Source organism: Microcaecilia unicolor, chromosome 6 (assembly GCF_901765095.1).
Source record: "Microcaecilia unicolor chromosome 6, aMicUni1.1, whole genome shotgun sequence".
Taxonomy (NCBI): Eukaryota; Metazoa; Chordata; class Amphibia; order Gymnophiona; family Siphonopidae; genus Microcaecilia; species Microcaecilia unicolor.
Window position 1 is genome coordinate 151,874,040 of NC_044036.1, and position 21,459 is coordinate 151,895,498.

Here is a 21,459-nt window from a genome sequence, read left to right on the forward strand (position 1 = left end):
AGAGCCTCTCTGAACCACTTGAATTAGTTTTAGACAAAGGTTCCAGGAACCCTTTACAGATAAATAAGAGAACCCGGTAATTCAAAGGTTTAAATGAATACTGTAACAGAAAGGAAGAATACTGAGTCTGGTGACTCAATGGAAATATGTAAGAATTCAATGCCCTTGACGTCAAGGTCAATAATTCCATTATAGATTAGTTCAGTGATGATTGAACTTATTAGCATATAATGATTGTTCAATGACCTCTGGAAAATAGGTCTGTGGTCTCTTTTTCTTCTTACAGGCTGGTGTCTCCATCTTCAATGCCACTGGCAATACGTTTGGCTGTCTGTACAGAAAAGTCATGAGTTGAATAGATTCAGAATTTGAGACTTGTTACTCAGTAGAACAGCTTTATGGGTGAAATCTTAACTGCAAGTTACCTCTATAGATCCTCTCCTGTTCAAAAGTTGTTGATTTCCATTTCTTCTCCATCTTGGATATAACTCTGTCTATTTGTCCCCCCTATTTACTCCCATTAATTAGGGAGGCAAAAGCAGAGTGTCCAGCAGCAGACAGGGTATGCCTATGGTTGCATTTCTAATGCTCTATCTTTGTGCCCTACAATATCCTCTATAAACAGACCTTAATGAATCAAAATGTGTCATACTGATGATGGATACACTTGCTCCGGAATAACATCCTATATTGCTCCTCCTGAATTCATAATATAAAATGTCATTTTTAAAAATGATAATGTGCCCTATTTGTCCTCCAATGGATATATTTTAAACCCTGAAGATAGTGGAGCTGGAGAAAAGTAACATAGTTTAGAGTTCACTATTTAGTGGCTTTACTTAAGTTGTTTATTACTGAAATGCTTCTCATTTGTGTATGGGCTTGCGATTATCATAATCAGGCAGAATTTCTCTTTTAACTGTGCTTTGGGCCAGGAAAGATAGGGTATGTTTTTTATGCTTTCACTCCTTTATCACTCAAGGGTAATGCTATCAAATCAGTCAGTTTTGCATGTCAGAATATACAAAAAACAATAGGAGATAGCAAACTCTAAATTCAATACTAAAATGTTTCTCTACTGTCCAAGATGTACCTAATCACTTATATAAACAAGCAATCATAGGATCTATAGTATCTTTAACTAGATCCTTCAATGGGACACCTTTCCTCTCATTGGTTTTATCAGTCTAAGAGCTAATGAGCTTAATATCAAAACTCCAATAGACGTTAATAAATAAATAAATGATGGAGAAAAAAAAAAGACGGTCAAGAACTCCATCTCAAAATTTATGTAATGTGGAGAAACGGGCTATGGTGGATATTTTAGAAGCTCTATTCTTGTTTTGGAGATCTGAAAACTGGCATTTAGACATCCATGTTGCATGAACATCCAAATCTCTATTATACAAAGTCTAACACTGTAGTACATTCATATGGGAAGGGGTGGATGACCTGGGTGGGAGTAGGGAGGAGCCAAAATATGGACTTCCAACTCTGTTCAGCAAAGGGGAAGGGATGTCCATGTTTAAAAAGATGGACGTCCGTATTTAGACCTGGTACTTGGTATGTCCAGGTACAGAAAGGTGCTCTGATTGAGCAGCTGTCCACTGGAGGGATAAGGCATGACACCTCCTTAATCCTCCAGTAGTTGCTGTTCCCCTTCCTCTCTCCCAAATGTGAAACCAACAAGGCATACCATGCTACATAACAGCTTCAGGTACTATGGACATTTTAAACAGAGCAGCATGCAGATCTGAGGAGTAGCCTAATGGCTAGCTCACGGACTGAGAACCAAGTGACCCAGGTTCAAATTCCACATTCAGGTACATTAGATATTTTTCTGTTCCTGGAGAGCTCACAGTTTAAAAAAACAAGAACTGAACTGGGATTTGATCTTGTGTCCCTTGGTTCTAACCATTAGGCTACCCCTCTGTTCTGCATGGACATCTGTTTGGCTGTTCCATAAGATGGATGTTCCTCCACTGTCTCACAGATATCCATGTCCCTGGTAATATCGTACATAAATGGCAGTACTCTGTAACAGAATTGCTTCCTAAAGTGCTGACTCTGAACCAACAGACCAATCCCAGCTAATTTTAGCACGCTGAGCTACCTTTGAAGTGCTAAGATGAGTAAATTTCTATCACGAGTTGACAATCACCAGAAGAAACTGAGTATGAAGCCATTGCTCAGTCTGATTACCCTATTTGAGCAGTAGGTACAGTTCACTATATAATGCAAGGGAAGACTTGCATGTATTCTCCAAGGGCTCAGCTGGAATATTGCAAGGTGACAAACATCTCCTATATGGGTATTTATATACCAGAAGAGGTTGAATCAGCCACTCAGAGTAAGGACAGTTTGAGGTATAAATAACTATCTGCAATCCAGAGGTGTATAATTTCAAATTTGTTTTACTAATAATAGGATCATAGTTTAGGAGAGATCTTTTCTAACTTTTTTTTTAATGTCAACACAGAACAAAATCCTTTCGGGAAGAGTATTTTCTTCTTCAGAATGAAAATAAAAGATGTTGATATCATAATCCCTAAAAATAAATCATATTCATTCATTCACTCTCTCTCTCTCTCTATATATATATATATACTAGTAAAGCAGGCCCGTTTCTGACACAAATGAAACGGGCGCTAGCAAGGTTTTCCTCGGAGTGTGTATGTTTTAGAGAGAGAGAGAGAGAGAGAGAGAGAGAGAGAGAGAGAGAGAGAGTGTGTGTGTGTGTGTGTGTGTGAGAGAGAGAAAGTGTGTGTGAGAGATGGAGTGTGTGTGTGAGTGAGAGAGAAACAGAGTGTGTGTGTGTGTGTTTGTGTCAGAGAGAGGGAGAGTGTGTGCGAGAGAGTGTATGTGAGAGACAGAGAGTGAGTGTGTGTGTGAGAAAGTGAAGCCTTCAAGCCTTGAAGCATTCGTGCGCTCTGTAAGGCTCCATCTCCTCAATTGACGACACTTAGTTCCGGAACGTTGCAGGAATGCTTCAAGGCTTGAAGGCTTCACTTTCTTGGCTTCAGAATGTTGAAGGTGGGTTTTATTATATAGGATATATATAGCCAACATTTTACTAATAGAAATCCCCTTTTACTGTCCTTCCTTTTTAATGGGGGTGGGCCAGCTAAAGCACATGAGTAAAGGACATGCAAATATTTTATGATGACCCATTTATTTACCCATTTTGTGGAAATAACCAATGAGAAGGCAGCTTAAAAAATAGCTGAACACATCACTATGGGGTCCTTTCACTAAGGTGTGCTAATGGACTTAGTACACGCTAATGTTGTAGCATGTTCTAAATGATAAGATGCCCATAGGAATATAATGAAAGGACCCCATAGTGATGAGTTCAGCTATTTTTTAAGCTGCCTTCCTTCTCATTGGTTATTTCTTCAAAATCCTGTACAGGGCAACTCTGAAAGAGAATTCCATGGGTAAATTAATGGGTCAGCATGAACATTTTGCATGTCCTTTACTCATGTGCTTTAGCTGGTCTGCTCTATAATTGTTTAACAAATAATTTAAAATGATTACAAGTTAACTCTTTTTAAAAAAGCATAAATCCTGTTATTTCCTGTGTAGGTCATTCCTGAATCATTTGAACTTTAACCCACTTTTCTGGGTTACCTACTCATTTGGTTGTTTTCACTTTTTTGATATCTTGTAACAGGTCAGACATAAGGGTTAGACTCAGTGTTAAGATCATGAAATCTTCAAAATCTATTTTTCCATCTTTATTTTCTTCAAGGTCAGAAATAATTTCTTTGTACTTGGGTTTTGTTTCTTGTCCCTGTTGAAAAATAAAAAGTATGTTACACAATTAACACACAATTGATTAGAGTGCTCAAAATGATATCAAATCAAACACTAGAACTTAAATAAAGGAAGCCCAACTTATTCAAAATTTTAATAATAATCCAAATAGATCAATGGGCCCTTTTTCTAATCTGCATAGGTGCCTACGTGCACCCAACATGCGCTAATTCAGAACTACCGCCCAGCTACTGTGTGGCCAGGCGATAATTTCATTTTTTACGTACCTTCACTGTGCACACTGGAAAATATATTTTATTTTCCAGCGCGTGGTGCTAACCAGGTGGTAATCGCCATTGAATGCGCACTGACGTTTACCACCCGGTTAACGCATGAGACCGTACCGCTAAGTGAATGGGTGGTAGTAAGGTCTCAGGCCCAAAATGGACACGCGTCAATTTTCATTTTGCTGCACTTCCATTGTCGGCCCAAAAAAAGGCCTTTTTTGCAGGGGCAGTGGCGTAGTGAGGGCGGCTGCCACCTGGGGCAGTTCGCCACTGCTCACCTCCCCCCTGGGTGCAGCATGACACCCCTCCCTCGGCGCAACAAACACCCCCCTCAGCGCATCAACCCTCCCCCTTGGCGCATCACCCAAGCCCCCCCCCCAAGTGCATTCTTGCCTGCCGTGTGCACACCGCTGGGGAGGTGTTGGTTCCGCTGGTTCCCTGCTCCCTCTGCCCCGGAAGAGGAAGTAACCTGTTCTGGGGCAGAGGGAGCAGGGAACCAGCAGAGCCGACACCCCCCCAGTGGCGTGTACCCAGGGTGGACCGCCCCCACTGCCCTGCCCTTGCTAAGCCACTGTGCAGGGGCACTGAAAAATGGACATACCCACGTGTCTATACCAGCGCAGGCCACTTTTCGGTGCACCTTAGTAAAAGGACCCCCAACAACCCCATTTTTTTTAAATGGAGAAAAAAGACCTCGTTCAAGTGCTCTTACAAACATCTCTTGATAACATCAGAGCTTATAACATCAGTCATAAAAAACAACTCCAGTAATTTACGCAAAAAAGCTTGGTAAATCAGGTCCTTAGAATTCCTAGGGGCCCTTTTACTAAGCCACATAGGTGCCAATGCACACCCAACACGTGTCAATTTGGAGTTAGCGCCCAGCTACTGCGAGGCCCGGGTGGCCATTTTGTTTTTTTACATGTGTCCATTTTCCCGCACGTGGCGGAAACTGGGCGGTAATCATCATTCTATGCGTGTGCACATTTACCGCGTGAGATCTTACTGCTAAGTCAATGGCTGGTGGTAAGGTCTCAGACCCAAAATGGACGCGCATCAATTTTTATTTTGCTGCACGGCCATTTTTGGCAAAAATTTTAAAAGGCCTTTTTTACAGGTCACTGAAAAATGGATCTGCGTGCAGCCAAAACACGTGCCTACACTAGCACAGCCCATTTTTCGGCGTACATTAGTACAGTGGCATACCTAGCGTATTTGACACCCGGGGGTCGATCATTTTTTAACACCCCCTCCTCTATATGACAATATTATTTTTACTAATAATCCACGAGGCACACAACAAGGGTGTAAACATTGCAGTGAGCACTAGAACATCAATACATCCATTGTGAAACTAAACAAGACATTGGTAAAAACGATCCAGCCAACAGAAAACCATGTCTTTTTCATAGATACATCCTCACCAAGTACAAAATAAGTAACCACAAACTAAAATAAAAATATGTAGACAAAAATTAAACTGAACCCCCAAGAGGCCAGATTCTGCAGACAATGCAACACCACAGAAACAGTGATGCATGTCCCTAGTACTGTGCAAAATATAAAGATAGCAGACATAAATTTGAAAAAACTGACAAATACCAATCACCACTTTACAAATTAAAAAATAGAAATAAAACAAAACAGAGAAAATAAGGTAATACCATTTTATTGGACTAATACTTTTTCAATTAGCTTTCAGAGGCCAAAACCTCCTTCTTCAGGTCAGTACAGTATACTGCTGTTACGGTCCTGTCCTGCCCTAAGGATGGAGGTTTTGGTCTCTGAAAGTTAGTCAAAAATGTATTAAAATTAGTCCAACAAAAAGATCACCTTATTTTCATTTTCTATTTATCACCATAGCTACAATGCTATTTTATTCTAAAGCAAATAAATAAATCTTTTTTTTCTACCTTTGTTTACTCTGGTTTCTGCTTTCCTCGTGTTCTCTTCACTCTCTCCCTTCCATCCAGCATTTGTCTGCTTTCTCTGCCCCTTCCATCCAATGCCTGCCTTTTCTTTCCCTTCTATCCTGCCTGTGTCCCTCTCTCCTTTTTACATGAAGCATTCCAGAATCTCCCCTCCCTCTTCATCTTTATTTCTCCTCTCTCTGTTCCCCATCCATATCTATCTTCTGCGTAGGTGGGACGCTGTACAGAGAATGCTTCCGGGGCTGGCCGAAGGCAACGCTCACATTGCCTCAAAGTTTAAAAACCAGCAGAATGGGGCGAGCGAGGAGGGGGGAGAGCAATACTGCACTAGTCGTGGAGGGGGGGAGACGGGACACCCCATGCAGTACTGCACCAGTCAGGGGGTGGGTGGGTGAATATGTACATGGCAGCAACACTGCACCAGTTAGGGGAGGGGGAAGATGTCCATGGATGACAGCACCCCCTAACGACCTGTACCTGGGGAGGACCGCCCCCACCGCCCCGCCCTCAGTATGCCACTGCATTAGTAAAAGGACTCCATAGTTTTCTCTTGACATGCCTTTTCTCAGGCTGAGGAATCAAACACCATGGATAATTCACAGGAGATAGAGAATATGTTGGATCTTGCTGTAGCTCCTTCATCGCCTATAGAAAGAATATTTGGCTGGTGGGAATCCCCAAGACCCACCAGCAAAAGACAGTTCAGCACCAGTTAAGAAAGCTGTATTTTTACTCCCTATTGCTCTCTTCCCTCCCACAGAAATTGAAGCTTCCAGACATCATCAATAAGATGGAAAGGAGTCATGGCGAACAGAGGGACAGTTTCTCACTGATTAAATGATAGATTTAGATGCAAGGGGTGAGTGGGAGCTGATGCTGGGGGAAGGGGGGAGGAGAGGCCAGATACCAGTGGAGGGAAGGAGATAGGCAGGGATCAGATGCTGGCAGTGGAGCAAGGGAAGAGGGGGTGGATGGAAGGATGGAAAGAGGAGGCTGGCAACATAGGAGCGCTGAGAGAATGAATGCTGAGGAAAGAGACAGGGAAGCAGGTGTAGGGGCAAGAGGAAGAAGGGATGGATGCTGTGGAAGAAAGCAGGTAGATGGATTTGTGGGACTCCAAGGATCAGTTCTGGCTATGCCACTGCTTTTGCAATCCTGAAATTTATGACTGGACCAAGGAGATGAGGCCTAATAAAAATATCATATTATACATCTTATTTGGTCTGTCACAAGTGCTATGCAGCAGATAAAAGACATCTTGGGGCATTGAAATTATTCATTACGGGCTTTCTTTGTATAATGAACCAAAAAAATGTATAGCATTAGTAAATATTACTGGCAACAGTTACTGTTTTCCTATGGTAGTAACAATTTAATGGGGAATATTTGACATGCAAGCATGTAAGTGCCAAAAACATAAAAGTCTTGCTGAATTTTAAGTCAGAACCATTTTTAAGTCTGAGATCTATTTACTAACTTTTGTGGAATGTTAACCTGTATTATAGACCATCAGTCCCATTACTGACAACGGGACTTATTCACCAACAGGCAGGTTAATAACCCTTCCCTCCATTTGGGATGTTGGTTGCTACTGACACTTTCCTCTTTGCTTATTGATAACAATTCCATCACTTTCAGTTGAAGAAACAAAAGGTGACATGGAGGGGCATTTTCGAAAGGGACATCCATGTTTTTATTTGGATGTCCTAGCAAAATGACCTGATCTAGGGGCGGAGAAACCCGTATTTTCAAAACAAGATGGACGTCCATCTTTCATTTCGAAAATACCGTCAGGGACTTCCAAATCCTTAAATTTGGTCATCCCTAGACTTGGTCATTTCTTATTTTCGGCGATAATCGAAACCAAGGACGTCCATCTCAGAAACGACCAAATGCAAGGCATTTGGTCATGGGAGGGGCCAGCATTTGTAGTGCACTGGTCCCCCTCACATGCCAGGACAGCAACCGGGCACCCTAGGGGGCACTGCAGTGGACTTCATAAATTGCTCCCAGGTACATAGCTCCCTTACCTTGAGTGCAGAGCCCCCCAAACTCCCCCCCAAAACCCACTAACTATAACTGTACACCACTACCATAGCCCTTACGGGTGAAGGGGGGTACCTAGATGTGGGTACAGTGGGTTTGTGTTGGGATTTGGAGGGCTCGGTGTTTCCTCCACAAATGTAACAGGTAGGGGGGTTATGAGCCTCGGTCCGCTTGCCTGAAGTGCACTGCACCCACTAAAACTGCTCCAGGGACATGCATACTGCTGTCATGGATCTGAGTATGACATCAGAGGCTGGCATAGAGGCAGACAATCAATATTTTGAAAGATATTTTTTGAGGGTGGGAGGGGGTTAGTGACCACTGGAGGAGTAAGGGGAGGTCATCCCCGAGTCTCTCCGGTGGTCATCTGGTCATTTCGGGCACCTTTTTGTACCTTGGTCGTAAGAAAAATACGACCAGGTAAAGTCGTCCAAGTGTTCGTCAGGGACGTCCTTGTTTCTTCTGATTATGGGTCAAGGACGTCCAAGTGTTAGGCATGCCCAAGTCCCGCCTTTGCTTCAACTCCGACACGCCCCCGTGAACTTTGGCCGTCCCTGCGACGGAGTGCAGTTGGGGACGTCCAAAATCAGCTTTCGATTATACCAATTTGGATGACCCTGGGAGAAGGACGTCCATCTTCTGATTTATGTCGAAAGATGGGTGTCCTTCTCTTTCAAAAATGAGCCCTTAAGGATCTCCTTATGCAGGTCTTTTCAGTTCTCCAAGATGCCTTTTATCTCGTGCATAGCAGTGTTCAGGGGAGTACACATTAATAATTCTATCCATTTTAATACCCTGCCCTATGCACCACGCTGAAGCAAATTTGAATAAAAAACAGGTAATCAGTCTATCAAAATTTCATTCACATGCGCATTATTCTCACTTAGATTTGCAAGGTTCCAGAAGAGGAGACACAAAGGAGGTCAACATTCAGTGCACTAATAATACAGTACGTTAACGTTGCAGGGACAGGCTTGGTTGATAATGAGCTAAACTATGAAGCGGTACAGGGGGATTTTTCATGATGATACAATTTTGGTTCATATTTAGTTTACTACGTAGAGCAGGACAGCTCAAATCTGTCCTGGGGACCTCACAGCTAGCTGGATTTGCATGTTATTCAGAATGAATATGCATGACATAAATTAGCATACACTGGAGACACAGCTGGCTCAATATTCACAAGACATTTACATTCACCAACAGCCAGTGAACATATAATTCCATTATTTCTCTGATTCTATATAAGTCACCATAAATTGCACATGCAAATTTAGACATGCTCCCAATTTACATGCACAATTTAATAGAATGAGCCAATTAGTGCCAATAGTTGGCTTTTTAACAAGCAATTATTGGAACTAATTAGATTTAATTTATGTGCGTAAATTAAGATGCAGGATCCGGACCTAAAATTTACACATGGTCTGAAAAAGGGGGAGCAGAAATGGGTGGATCAGGGGCATAGTTTTGAGTTATGCGCTTAATTATAGAATAATGGTGCTCTGCACGTAAATTTAGGCTTGGGCACCTGCACCATGGTTTCATTGGTGCAAATGACAGCACCTACATTTACGCACGACCTCTCCAGTTAAGTGTTATTCTCTAACCTGTGCTGAACTTTAGGCGCGGCTTATAGAATACCAATTATGCAGGGGATTTTTGGTGCTGATTTTATAGGTGCTATATATGGAATCTGGTCCTATTTGTGTATTTTAAAACCTTATATAGATATTATTGGGATGAATACCTGAAAGAATGCCCTAATACTACCTGTTCAAGAAAGAGTCATATCTGAGTTGGGGTGGGGGTAGGATGAAAAATTATCCAAATAGTGGTGATGTTCAGCTGCTAACCAGGTAATTTGTATGTTTAGCTGGGAGGGTGTGAGTAGAACAGAAGGCTGCTCCCAAATAATGATTCTTCGAAGCTGTGGTAAAGCTTGGTGAACTGGGTAATATTATAGTTTCTCTGGATAAACGATACTTGATATTAAAACTTCCTCTTTGCAATCTGTCAATACATTGGCTGTTAAGGAAAGTCTTAATTTCCACCATAAAGTTGAACCTTTAGATATTCTTTTGAGGAAGAAAAATTTACAGTTTAAAATTTTCCTCGGTTTTCCTCTGATGTTTTGCCTCCAGTAAATAAGATTTACTACCTTCCGGTTTCTTAAAAAATGTCCAAGGTGAAGTAGTAGGTTCAGAGCCTGAATCATCGATAGATTTGAAAAATACCTCTGCTATTTTAGAGGAGCCTATCAATGAATCTACAGAATGGACCACTTTATTAGTGTCTGTAGTTTAACAATATTTTAGACACTCTCATGGTCAGAAGATAAGTATCTACCTGGACATTACTAAAATTACCTAAGAGAGGAGGAAAGCTTTCCTCTCAATGAGACAGGAGGTCAAGGATTTGGGAGGTACTTTCCTGGTGGTTTTTCCCCCTGTAAATGTAGGATAAGATATGCTTAATCTAAGTATACAGTGGGGGAAATAAGTATTTGATCCCTTGCTGATTTTGTAAGTTTGCCCACTGACAAAGACATGAGCAGCCCATAATTGAAGGGTAGGTTATTGGTAACAGTGAGAGATAGCACATCACAAATTAAATCCGGAAAATCACATTGTGGAAAGTATATGAATTTATTTGCATTCTGCAGAGGGAAATAAGTATTTGATCCCCCACCAACCAGTAAGAGATCTGGCACCTACAGACCAGGTAGATGCTCCAAATCAACTCGTTACCTGCATGACAGACAGCTGTCGGCAATGGTCACCTGTATGAAAGACACCTGTCCACAGACTCAGTGAATCAGTCAGACTCTAACCTCTACAAAATGGCCAAGAGCAAGGAGCTGTCTAAGGATGTCAGGGACAAGATCATACACCTGCACAAGGCTGGAATGGGCTACAAAACCATCAGTAAGACGCTGGGCGAGAAGGAGACAACTGTTGGTGCCATAGTAAGAAAATGGAAGAAGTACAAAATGACTGTCAATCGACAAAGATCTGGGGCTCCACGCAAAATCTCACCTTGTGGGGTATCCTTGATCATGAGGAAGGTTAGAAATCAGCCTACAACTACAAGGGGGGAACTTGTCAATGATCTCAAGGCAGCTGGGACCACTGTCACCACGAAAACCATTGGTAACACATTACGACATAACGGATTGCAATCCTGCAGTGCCCGCAAGGTCCCCCTGCTCCGGAAGGCACATGTGATGGCCCGTCTGAAGTTTGCCAGTGAACACCTGGATGATGCCGAGAGTGATTGGGAGAAGGTGCTGTGGTCAGATGAGACAAAAATTGAGCTCTTTGGCATGAACTCAACTCGCCGTGTTTGGAGGAAGAGAAATGCTGCCTATGACCCAAAGAACACCGTCCCCACTGTCAAGCATGGAGGTGGAAATGTTATGTTTTGGGGGTGTTTCTCTGCTAAGGGCACAGGACTACTTCACCGCATCAATGGGAGAATGGATAGGGCCATGTACCGTACAATTCTGAGTGACAACCTCCTTCCCTCCGCCAGGGCCTTAAAAATGGGTCATGGCTGGGTCTTCCAGCACGACAATGACCCAAAACATACAGCCAAGGCAACAAAGGAGTGGCTCAGGAAGAAGCACATTAGGGTCATGGAGTGGCCTAGCCAGTCACCAGACCTTAATCCCATTGAAAACTTATGGAGGGAGCTGAAGCTGCGAGTTGCCAAGCGACAGCCCAGAACTCTTAATGATTTAGAGATGATCTGCAAAGAGGAGTGGACCAAAATTCCTCCTGACATGTGTGCAAACCTCATCATCAACTACAGAAGACGTCTGACCGCTGTGCTTGCCAACAAGGGTTTTGCCACCAAGTATTAGGTCTTGTTTGCCAGAGGGATCAAATACTTATTTCCCTCTGCAGAATGCAAATAAATTCATATACTTTCCACAATGTGATTTTCCGGATTTAATTTGTGATGTGCTATCTCTCACTGTTACCAATAACCTACCCTTCAATTATGGGCTGCTCATGTCTTTGTCAGTGGGCAAACTTACAAAATCAGCAAGGGATCAAATACTTATTTCCCCCACTGTATATTTAAAATTATTTTTAATTAATTATTTATTTATATATTATTACAACTCAAATGAGAAATAATACAGAAATTGGTAATTCAGAATCATACAAATAACAATTTGTGTCAATATACAGACTTCTCCCAGAATATATTAAGTAATTTGGATCCAAGATGATAAGAAATTAAGCAAGAAATTAAAGAAAAAATAAAATTTGTACTATTGCAACCCATAATACACAACATTTACAAGGAAATTTAACGTCGAGCTGACACATGAATTAGGATAATGTAGAGAATGGTTGGGTTCAGCTCCTTAAGAAGCGTCTGCGAAACAGGAGCTCACTGTCGGGCGTTCCCAGCAATTTTGTGGCTACACAGAAGCTAAGTACCAGTTATTCTACATTATTAATAACATTCTAAAAGAAAAAAGTATACGGAAGTTTTTCAGACTCATGGGGATACTCGCCAGCAGGTTTACCTAAAGCAATAGGATTATTCCAAAGTAAGCGCTGAGCGTCTCGGTATTAGGGACTGAACAGTGTTACCTAAACTGAGTATCTGAAGTCTTTTCCTCAATACATATAAGAATATAATACTATCACAGGAGAGATTAACTTGCTATTAGTGGACTTATACATTGTTACATTTCTTTCAGCAAGGTCCAGTTATCAATTTAATGATAAAATAAAGACTAAACAAAGGCAATATAATTTAAGACTCTTTAAGCAATCTAAAACCTACCCATTACTCTTCTAAGGTGGTAACAACCAAGTTTAAACAGGCTAAAGAATATTTAGACCCTCTAACCCCCTTTTTCATTTTCTAGATTATTTCACCAACTTATAAGTTCTTAGCTGTAAAAGGAAAAAATAAGAAAATGTCGTTTTTTTTATAACATATGATTGATAATTCATTGATTCCACAAAAATATATTAATGCTCTTACCTGAATGAAATTCTGAAACTGAGTTTGAAACAGGTCCTGGGCTTCAGCTTTGCTAAGTTTGCCATCCTCGCCAGCGTAGGTATTGTAAACCAAGGCAGCAGTGGCAAACGCTTTCTCTAGGTCTGACCCTTTCCCTAGTGCTAGAAACAAGATTACAGACAAGAAAAAGCAAATTGATCAAACGTTTAGAAGGCGGTGATCATTACCGACCAGGAAGAGACTGTTTCCTATATACCAGTAGATCCAGACTTTAACAGTACAGACTAGTGGCATTTTAAAAAATGTAGAATCCTCTAAATACAATCAAAGCGGTGGTGGGAGTAGCCATTAAAACACTATTATTAAAAGTCACGACTCCCCCTGCACTGTAAAAAGCAGATAATCTGCTCACATATGTATGTTAGCAAATTCTGTGTCATTCGTGACTGATGGGGGGGAAAAGCCTCAAGGTGCCTGGGTCAAACGCTCCCTCAAGCAACGTGTTGATCCCGTTGACCAGTCCCTCGGTCTTAAGGGGATCCACTCCTCATCATAGGCAAAAAACCTTCCCAGAGTCACAAATGAACACATAGGAGAAATGGTGACTCTGGGAAGGTTTTTTTTGCCTATGATGAGGAGTGGATCCCCTTAAGACCGAGGGACTGGTCAACGGGATCGACACGTTGCTTGTGGGAGCATTTGACCCAGGCACCTTGATGCTTTCCTCCTCCCCCCCATCAGTCACAAATGACACAGAATTTGCTAACATTCATGTGTGAGCAGATTATCTCCTTTTTACAGTGCAGGGGGAGTCGTGACTTTTAATAATAGATTTTTTTAAATGTGCCTGCATTCTAGCCATTGGCATTGCCAGTTCCATCACCATATGGGCACCTTCATTTAGACCCCTTGATGCTGCATGGTGAAAGCTTACTCAATAATGGCATCAGTGCACCTACATGTATGCAGCCACAATGCGGCTGCACCAGCCACAGACACACCGTAACTGACCACAATTGGTAAGTTGCGTGGATAAGTGGCAGCACAATCCATGTGAACACCCTGCTGTATTTATGTGCTTATGTCCTTTGCACCACACCGTTATGGAAGTCTTAGACTCCCTGCTGCCATTAACACGCAGTAAGAATACACTTCCCTGCAAAAGTGCTGGTATTCTGTACATATATGTGCTCAGGTGGCAAATAACTGTGGGTACAAAGAGAAAAGAGAGGGTCCAATTACACCAATCCAAACAAAGCAAAAGAAAAAGCACAACAGGAACTTCAGGAGCAGGAAAATGAGAAATTCTTTAACTGAAACGGCGACAATTCTCCTGCGTTTTTTTCGTGTCAACAGGTCTAAGGCTAATACTTGTATTCTGTGACCTCCCTGTCACCGAATCACGGCCCATGTCTTGCCTCTCTAATAAAGAATTTCTCATTGTGCTGCTCCTGAAGGACTAAGGCTAATATTTGTATTCTACGACCCCATAAAAATGTATCATCTCCAATTGGTTTTGTCAAGATAAGTTGAAAAAGAAAAAGAAAAACAGAAGTCAAATTGCTATTTGAAGTCTTGTTTTTTGGGATGCCCAGGAAAGTAACAGACTTTGAATAGATTGTGTTCATTCTCACAGTGTTACATTTAGATGTTACTTTACCTTTTACAGAAGCCAGCTGTTTTGGGATTGGTACAGTGCTGCTGAAAGACAAGTAAAATGATTGATTTAAAGCGGGAAAGATCTTAGGGGTCCTTTTACAAAAGTGCGTATCCAGCGTGCACCAAATCAGCATTGCCGCCCAGCTACCGCCCCTGGCGGTAATTCCGAATTTGGTGCATGTCGAAAACACGTGGTAGAAAATATTTTCTCTTTTCTATCGCAGGGCGCCTACTTGGTGGTAAACAGCAGATGGCATGCGCTGCATGCTTACTGCCTGCGTAGCACGTGAGACCTTACTGCTAGGTCAATGGGTGGCGGTGAGGTCTCATGCCAAAAATGGATGTGCGCTGGTTTCAATTTTAGCGCACGTCCATTTTCCAGACCTTTTAAAAAAAGGCCCTTTTTCCTAGATGCGGTAAAAAAAATGGCCCAGCGCGCACTCAAAAGATGCACTCGCACCACCGCAGGCCACTTTTTACCGTGACTTAGTAAATGTTGTAACAGACCTTTTACTATTTTCCTGAGTCGGAGGCAAACTTTCTCATGTTTAGGGGCACTTGCACTAAAGTACGCTAAACAGTAAAACTCAATTCTATAAATGGCACCCAAATTTGGGAACCAATAAAACTGAGCACTAAGCCCTATTCTATATACAGCACTCACAGTTGGGCCCTGTTTATAGAATAGCACTGGCGCTGGGATTTGTGCCCAATTTTGGGAGTGCGGATTTATACCAACTAAAACCTGGTGTAAATTCTTGGGTCTAAACTTGGTGCAGATTTCCCTTTTTCACTAAAACTGTGTGCAAATTCCAGGAATGATCCACTCACGCCTCTCCCATAGCCACACTCCCTTTTTGTATCCACATAAAAAATTTACGTGTGGATCCTGAAACCTAAAGATGTGGGCACAAATTTAAATGAGTGCCTATCAATGCCAATAATTGATTGATTACTAGCATCCAATTATCAGTGCTAATTGGTGTGTGCCCATATTTGCATGCACAATTTTAATTTATTTATTTGTTGCATTTGTATCCCACATTTTCCCACCTATTTGCAGGCTCAATGTGGCTTACATTATTCCGTAATGACGATCGCCATTTCCGGTATGAGGAAATACAAGTTGGTAATGCATTAAATGTCCATAAGAGGAAAGCAGATTATAAAGAGTTCATTATCAGGATCAGAGATAGTGTTGTAGCGTTAAAGTTCATTCGTAACAATTGATAGGTAATCAGGCAATGGCATATGGAGTTTGGTTATGTCCAGTTCTGGTATAAGTTTTGTTGACTGGAATTTAGGATGGATCGTTGTGGTATGCCTTGATGAATAGGTTGGTTTTTAGTGATTTTTGGAAGTTAGTTAAGTCATGCATTGTTTTTGTGGCATATGGTAGCGCATTCCATAGTTGCGTACATATGTAGGAGAAGCTGGACGCAAATGTTGATTTATATTTTAGTCCTTTGCAGCTGGGGTAATGGAGATTCAGGAATGTGCGTGAGTGCCATATATAGAATTAGGGTGTTAACTGACTACTGCACAAAGACGTTAACACATTTTGTGATAGTTACTGGGATTTTTCTGAATTGTTCCATGAGATGGTGTGGCATGGGTGAGGACTGGACATAGAAGTATTAGCCTGCTAGCGTTTATATTTATCACACAATAACTAGCTAAATAAAAGGTGGGTAACAGCTCCTGCATTAACTCTCCGAAGGGACAGCACACTATTGGTGAGGCTCCACTTGTAGTAATGTGTCCAGTTTTGGAAGCCAGATCTCTTCAAGGACATAAGACTTGAGGCAGTTCAGAGGAAGGTGACAAAAATCGTACAGGTTTTGTGCCGTAAAATGTATGAGAAGAGACTGGAGGACTTGAATACGTATACATTACAGAGAGAGAGAGGTGATATGATACAGACATTTAAATACTTGAAATGTATTAATATTCAAATAAACTTCTTCCAGAGATGTAGGGGCAGTAGAACTAGAGGACATAAATTGAGGTTGCAGGGATAAACTTAAAAATAACGTCGGGAAACATTTTTTCACAGAGATGGTAGTGGATGTCTGGAACGTTCTTCCAGGATAGGTAATAGAATCAAAATGGTGAGCGAATTCAAAAATGTGTGGGATAGACACAGGGGATGCCTAAATAAAAAGTGAATAGAAATACAATATAGCTGTTCAGGTGTTATCTTGGGTAAGAGTAGTGGTAACTGAGGCCGATGCCAAAGAGACTTCTTTGTTTACAAATTTTATTTTATTAACTCTCTAAAGAGCATGTAACAAAGTTAACATAATGTGAAAAACATATAACAAGGTCAACATACTGCAGTCACCTTCACATCCTTCAAATGAATGCCAGAGATAGTTCTACGGTCTGTGTTCCGCAAATGGAAAAAGACTGAAAGAAGATTAGGCAAATTCATCATGGGGAAACAGAGGCCTATGCCGGAGAGACTTCTACTGTTTGTGTCCCACAAATGGCAAAAGACTGAAAGAAAACCCAGTGGAGGGAACTGAGGTCAATGCCAGACAGACTTCTACGGTCTGTGTCCTGCAAATGGCAAAAGACAGGTGAAGCTTCGGCAACTCCAGTGTTGTAGATCACTTTATCGTCAATGAAAGAAGTGGAGTCAATCAATGAAAGTAGGAACCAGATGATTCTTTAATATACTCAGAAGCTGAAACAATGGAAATCCCGACACAGCTATTTTTCGGCACAACTGAAAAAAATCAATGAGACGCTCCGCGCTTTATGGCTCTGATAATGTTTTACACACTAAGCTTTGCTTTAAGGCGCACATTGAGAATCATGGAATACAGAACAAGTTGATTCCAACTCTTAACATCTGGTATCACTATACAATTAGCGATAGCAGTGGATTGATCGCATATTGACTTTGAGTGGTTTGGAAGATGTGTATTTTTAACTACCAAGCACCATATGAACAACAGAAGTACATAAGTATATAAGTAATGCCATACTGGGAAAAGACCAAGGGTCCATCGAGCCCAGCATCTTGTCCACAACAGCGGCCAATCCAGGCCAAGGGCACCTGGCAAGCTTCCCAAATGTACAAACATTCTATACATGTTATTCCTGGGATTTTGGATTTTTCCAAGTCCGTTTAGTAGCGGTTTGTGGACTTGTCCTTTAGGAAACCGTCCAACCCCTTTTTAAACTCTGCTAAGCTAACCGCCTTCACCACATTTTCCGGCAATGAATTCCAGAGTTTAATTACACGTTGGGTGAAGAAAAATTTTCTCTGATTTGTTTTAAATTTACTGCACTGTAGTTTAATCACATGCCCCCTAGTCCTAGTATTTTTGGAAAGCGTGAGCAGACGCTTCACATCCACCTGTTCCACTCCACTCATTATTTTATATACCTCTATCATGTCTCCCCTCAGCCGTCTCTTCTCCAAGCTGAATAGCCCTAGCCTCCTTAGTCCTTCTTCATAGGGAAGTCGTCCCATCCCCGCTATCATTTTAGTCGCCTCCATGTGGTCTACGTCTTGAGTGGCTTGAACCGTAGGATAAAAAATACAGACAAAAGAACTGATGACCACATGACAGTATTTTGATTTCATGTTAGTGATGTGGGGATAATCCCACTGATTAAAACTGTGAAGAAGTGTTGATGATGCTGGATTGCTCATAGGTGATAAAAGGTAGATAGTGATTGGCTGTATTAGTCAGAGATTTGAGTTGTGAGGATATGTGTATGGGTGTGCATGAGTATGTGTGGTTGATCCGAGGCGATCGTAGTATTGCAGATATATTGGTTATGTGAATTAATATGGAATATAAAGTACAACATTTATTATAACTGCCCAAAAATTAGGCACGGGATCTAAACTAAATGCTATTCTATACAGGGTATGCGTCCTTGATAGAATAGTGTATTCCTAGGTTGCTATTACATGTTCTTCTCCTAGAACCTCTCTGACAAAATCAATAAAAGCTCTAACATTGTTCTTCAACTTCTGTGATTCTGAAAACTGAGAGGAAACATTTTATTATTACTTTAGACTAGATATGAGAAAATCCTAAGAATACATACTAAGAAGTGCAGGTAAATAGTCTTGCGTGGATTGCTTTGATGCAAAAGTTGGGGGAAGTGCTGGCTTTATTTATTGCATTTGTACCCCACATTTTCCTTCCTAGTGGTAGGTTCATTTCAGGTTCCTGCCTCTCACACAGTTTTTTTTTCCCTTTGCACATAATAATTTACAGGAAGATCTTTGTAAAATTATTGAGCTGTACAGTGCAGAGGTCTTGATTCTTCTCCAGACATATTCAACATTAATTCTAGTTTGAAAAGCAATGGTAAAGACATATTGAAAACAAAATACAGCTCAGGATGAGAGACTAATCTTACCTTTTAGGCATATTTCTAGCAGCTGGAGTGGAACTTTCTTTGGTTACAGTAGAATCAGCCTGGTTTACAGTGTGTTCTTTTACAGGTTGGGTGCTGGATTTGCAGCCACACATTATTTCTTCAAACCAGTTTAGTTGCTTTGTATGGTCCCTAAGCAACCTGAATAATTGCAAACAGTTGAACTCAAGCTAGGCTTTATAAATGCTAAAAAGAACACAGCACTGTTTGTATGGGTAGATCAATAATTTAAGTGCTGTCACACCATGTTTGATTAGGTAGCTATTGAGATTAGCCCTGGTATATGATGCAACAATATGTAGCTATCGAGATCAGCCCTGGTATGTGATGCAACAAAATATCTGACAGATAAGAACTGGCTTCTTTCATTTACCTAAGAGGCAGGGAACTTGATTTGGCACATGCTCCAGGCCTTAAAACTAGGTAGGAACGTATTGTTTTTAAAGCTAGTTAAATCTATGCAAAAATGTCCCAAGCTCCCTGTTTTTGGGGAGTCCAGACCAATGAAGGGGATGGATTTTATCCCCTGGGAAATAATAATATTCTTTAAAGATCAATATTCAAATGCTACAGCAGTGCTTAAATTGACCATGAGGCGTATTTTCAAAGCACTTACACTTACAAAGTTAGAGCTTTTTTTTGTAAATCTTAGTGCTTTGAAAATGAGCACCCATGTGTATTCAGCACTGTTGATTGCAGAGGTGGAATCACAGAATATTATCTTTTTCTATAGTGCTTCTAGACATAGTACTGTATACACAATCCCCATGAATCTGTGAAGGTCACCCAAAATTGCATGCAGAAATGTAGGCACAGTGCCTATTTGCACGTGCCATTTAATATGATAATGAGCCAATTAGTCCCAATAATTGGCTTTTTAAGAAGCAATTATTGGTGCTAATTAGAATTGAGTGTTATACATATGAAGTTAGGCACATGATCTGCACCTAAAATTTGCACATGGTCCAAAAAAGAGGGCATGGAAAGGGGACAGTCATGGGAGATTTGGGGCAGAATGGGGGTGTGGCTTTTAGTTAAATGCATAATTACAGAATAAGGGTGCCCTGTGTGTAAATTTAGGAGTGGGCATTTGTACCAAGTTATTGTTGGTGGAAATGGTGTCACCTAAATTTAAACATGATCATAACGCTTAAGCATTATTCTATAAACCATGCCAAATTTGAGGTGCAGCTTACAGAATAACGCTTAAGTGGGTTTTTTTGGTGCTGGTTTTTTTTTAGGTGACATTTACTGAATATACCCTCATATGCAGGTACTTTGTCCCTAGTGGGCTCACAATCTAAGGTGTTTCTTTGGTACCTGAGGCAATAGAGGGTTAAGTGACCTGTCCAGGGTCACAAGGAGATGCAGTGGAAATTGTACCCAGTTCCTCAGGACCTCAGGCCACTGTACTAACCATTAGGCTATATCTCCACTGACTACCACTAGCTATACAGATCAGCCGCAATCCCCCAGATTCTATATAGTGCACTTAAATTCAGGCGCTGAAATCATCGTGCAGTCTATAACACCGCATATAACTTAATTGGCTTAACAAACTGAGCGCTGATAACAGCACTTAAGAAGCAATAATGAGCACTAAATGGCACTGATTAGAATTTAGGCACTCAACTTGCTAAGCGTAGTTATTTATTTATTTTGGTACATTTATACCCCACATTTTTCCACTATAGCGAGCACAATGTGGCTTACAAAATTACAAAGGATTACAATGCATAGAGGGTAGTGACACAAAAGTGAGAAGGTCTGGAAAGGAGGATAATATAAGGATGCTTTACTAGGTGGAAGTAGTCGGTGGCTAAACGGGTATAGTCAACATGAGGAAGGTGAAGGCTTAGCATTAAGTGGGGGATAAACTTTAAGTATTTCTTGAATAGCTGGTGATCGTGAATCACTTTTAGATGCCTAGGTAGAGCATTCCAAGATTTTGGGCTGATGTAGGAGAAAGAAGATGAGAAGAGCAGTTTATATTTTACAGACTTGCAGCTTGGATAATGTAGATTAAGGTAGGATCGAGCAGTCACCGATGCATTTCTTGAAGGTAGATCTATCAAATCTGACATGTAGGCAGGGGCCTCCCCATATAGTATCTTGTGAGTCAATGAGCAGATTTTTAAGGTAATACGGTCTGCAATGGGGAGCCAGTGTAGGTTATACAAAGAGGTTATCTGTAACGATGTGCACCGAATTTCTAACATAGAGGCAAAAAGGGGCGTGGTTATGGGTGGGGAAATGGGCGATTCATGGACATTCTAAAATTTAGGCACCTAGTTATACAATATGGCCCAGCGCACCTAAATCTACATGCTGAGATTTACACCATGTTTTCATTGCCATAAATGGATGCGCACAGATATTGGCGC

The 21,459-nt window shown here is 41.2% G+C and overlaps 1 protein-coding gene across 2 annotated transcripts; it reads right to left on the bottom strand.

Annotated features, from left to right (window-relative positions):
• Window positions 1–2,985: 2,985 nt before the first annotated feature.
• On the bottom strand, window positions 2,986–19,210 carry SNTN (sentan, cilia apical structure protein). Of its 2 annotated transcripts, none has more exons than XM_030206591.1 (4): window positions 19,058–19,210; window positions 14,670–14,707; window positions 13,031–13,170; window positions 2,986–3,793 (listed from the first exon to the last, which is right to left on the bottom strand). In XM_030206591.1, the coding sequence occupies exons 1-4, from the start codon at window positions 19,168–19,170 to the stop codon at window positions 3,635–3,637; spliced, it is 450 nt and encodes a 149-aa protein (XP_030062451.1). In that variant the 5' UTR covers window positions 19,171–19,210; the 3' UTR covers window positions 2,986–3,634. The 2 variants fall into 2 exon arrangements, with proteins under 2 accessions (XP_030062451.1, XP_030062450.1); XM_030206590.1 differs by having other exon boundaries at window positions 14,670–14,710.
• Between the last annotated feature and the right edge of the window lie 2,249 nt (window positions 19,211–21,459).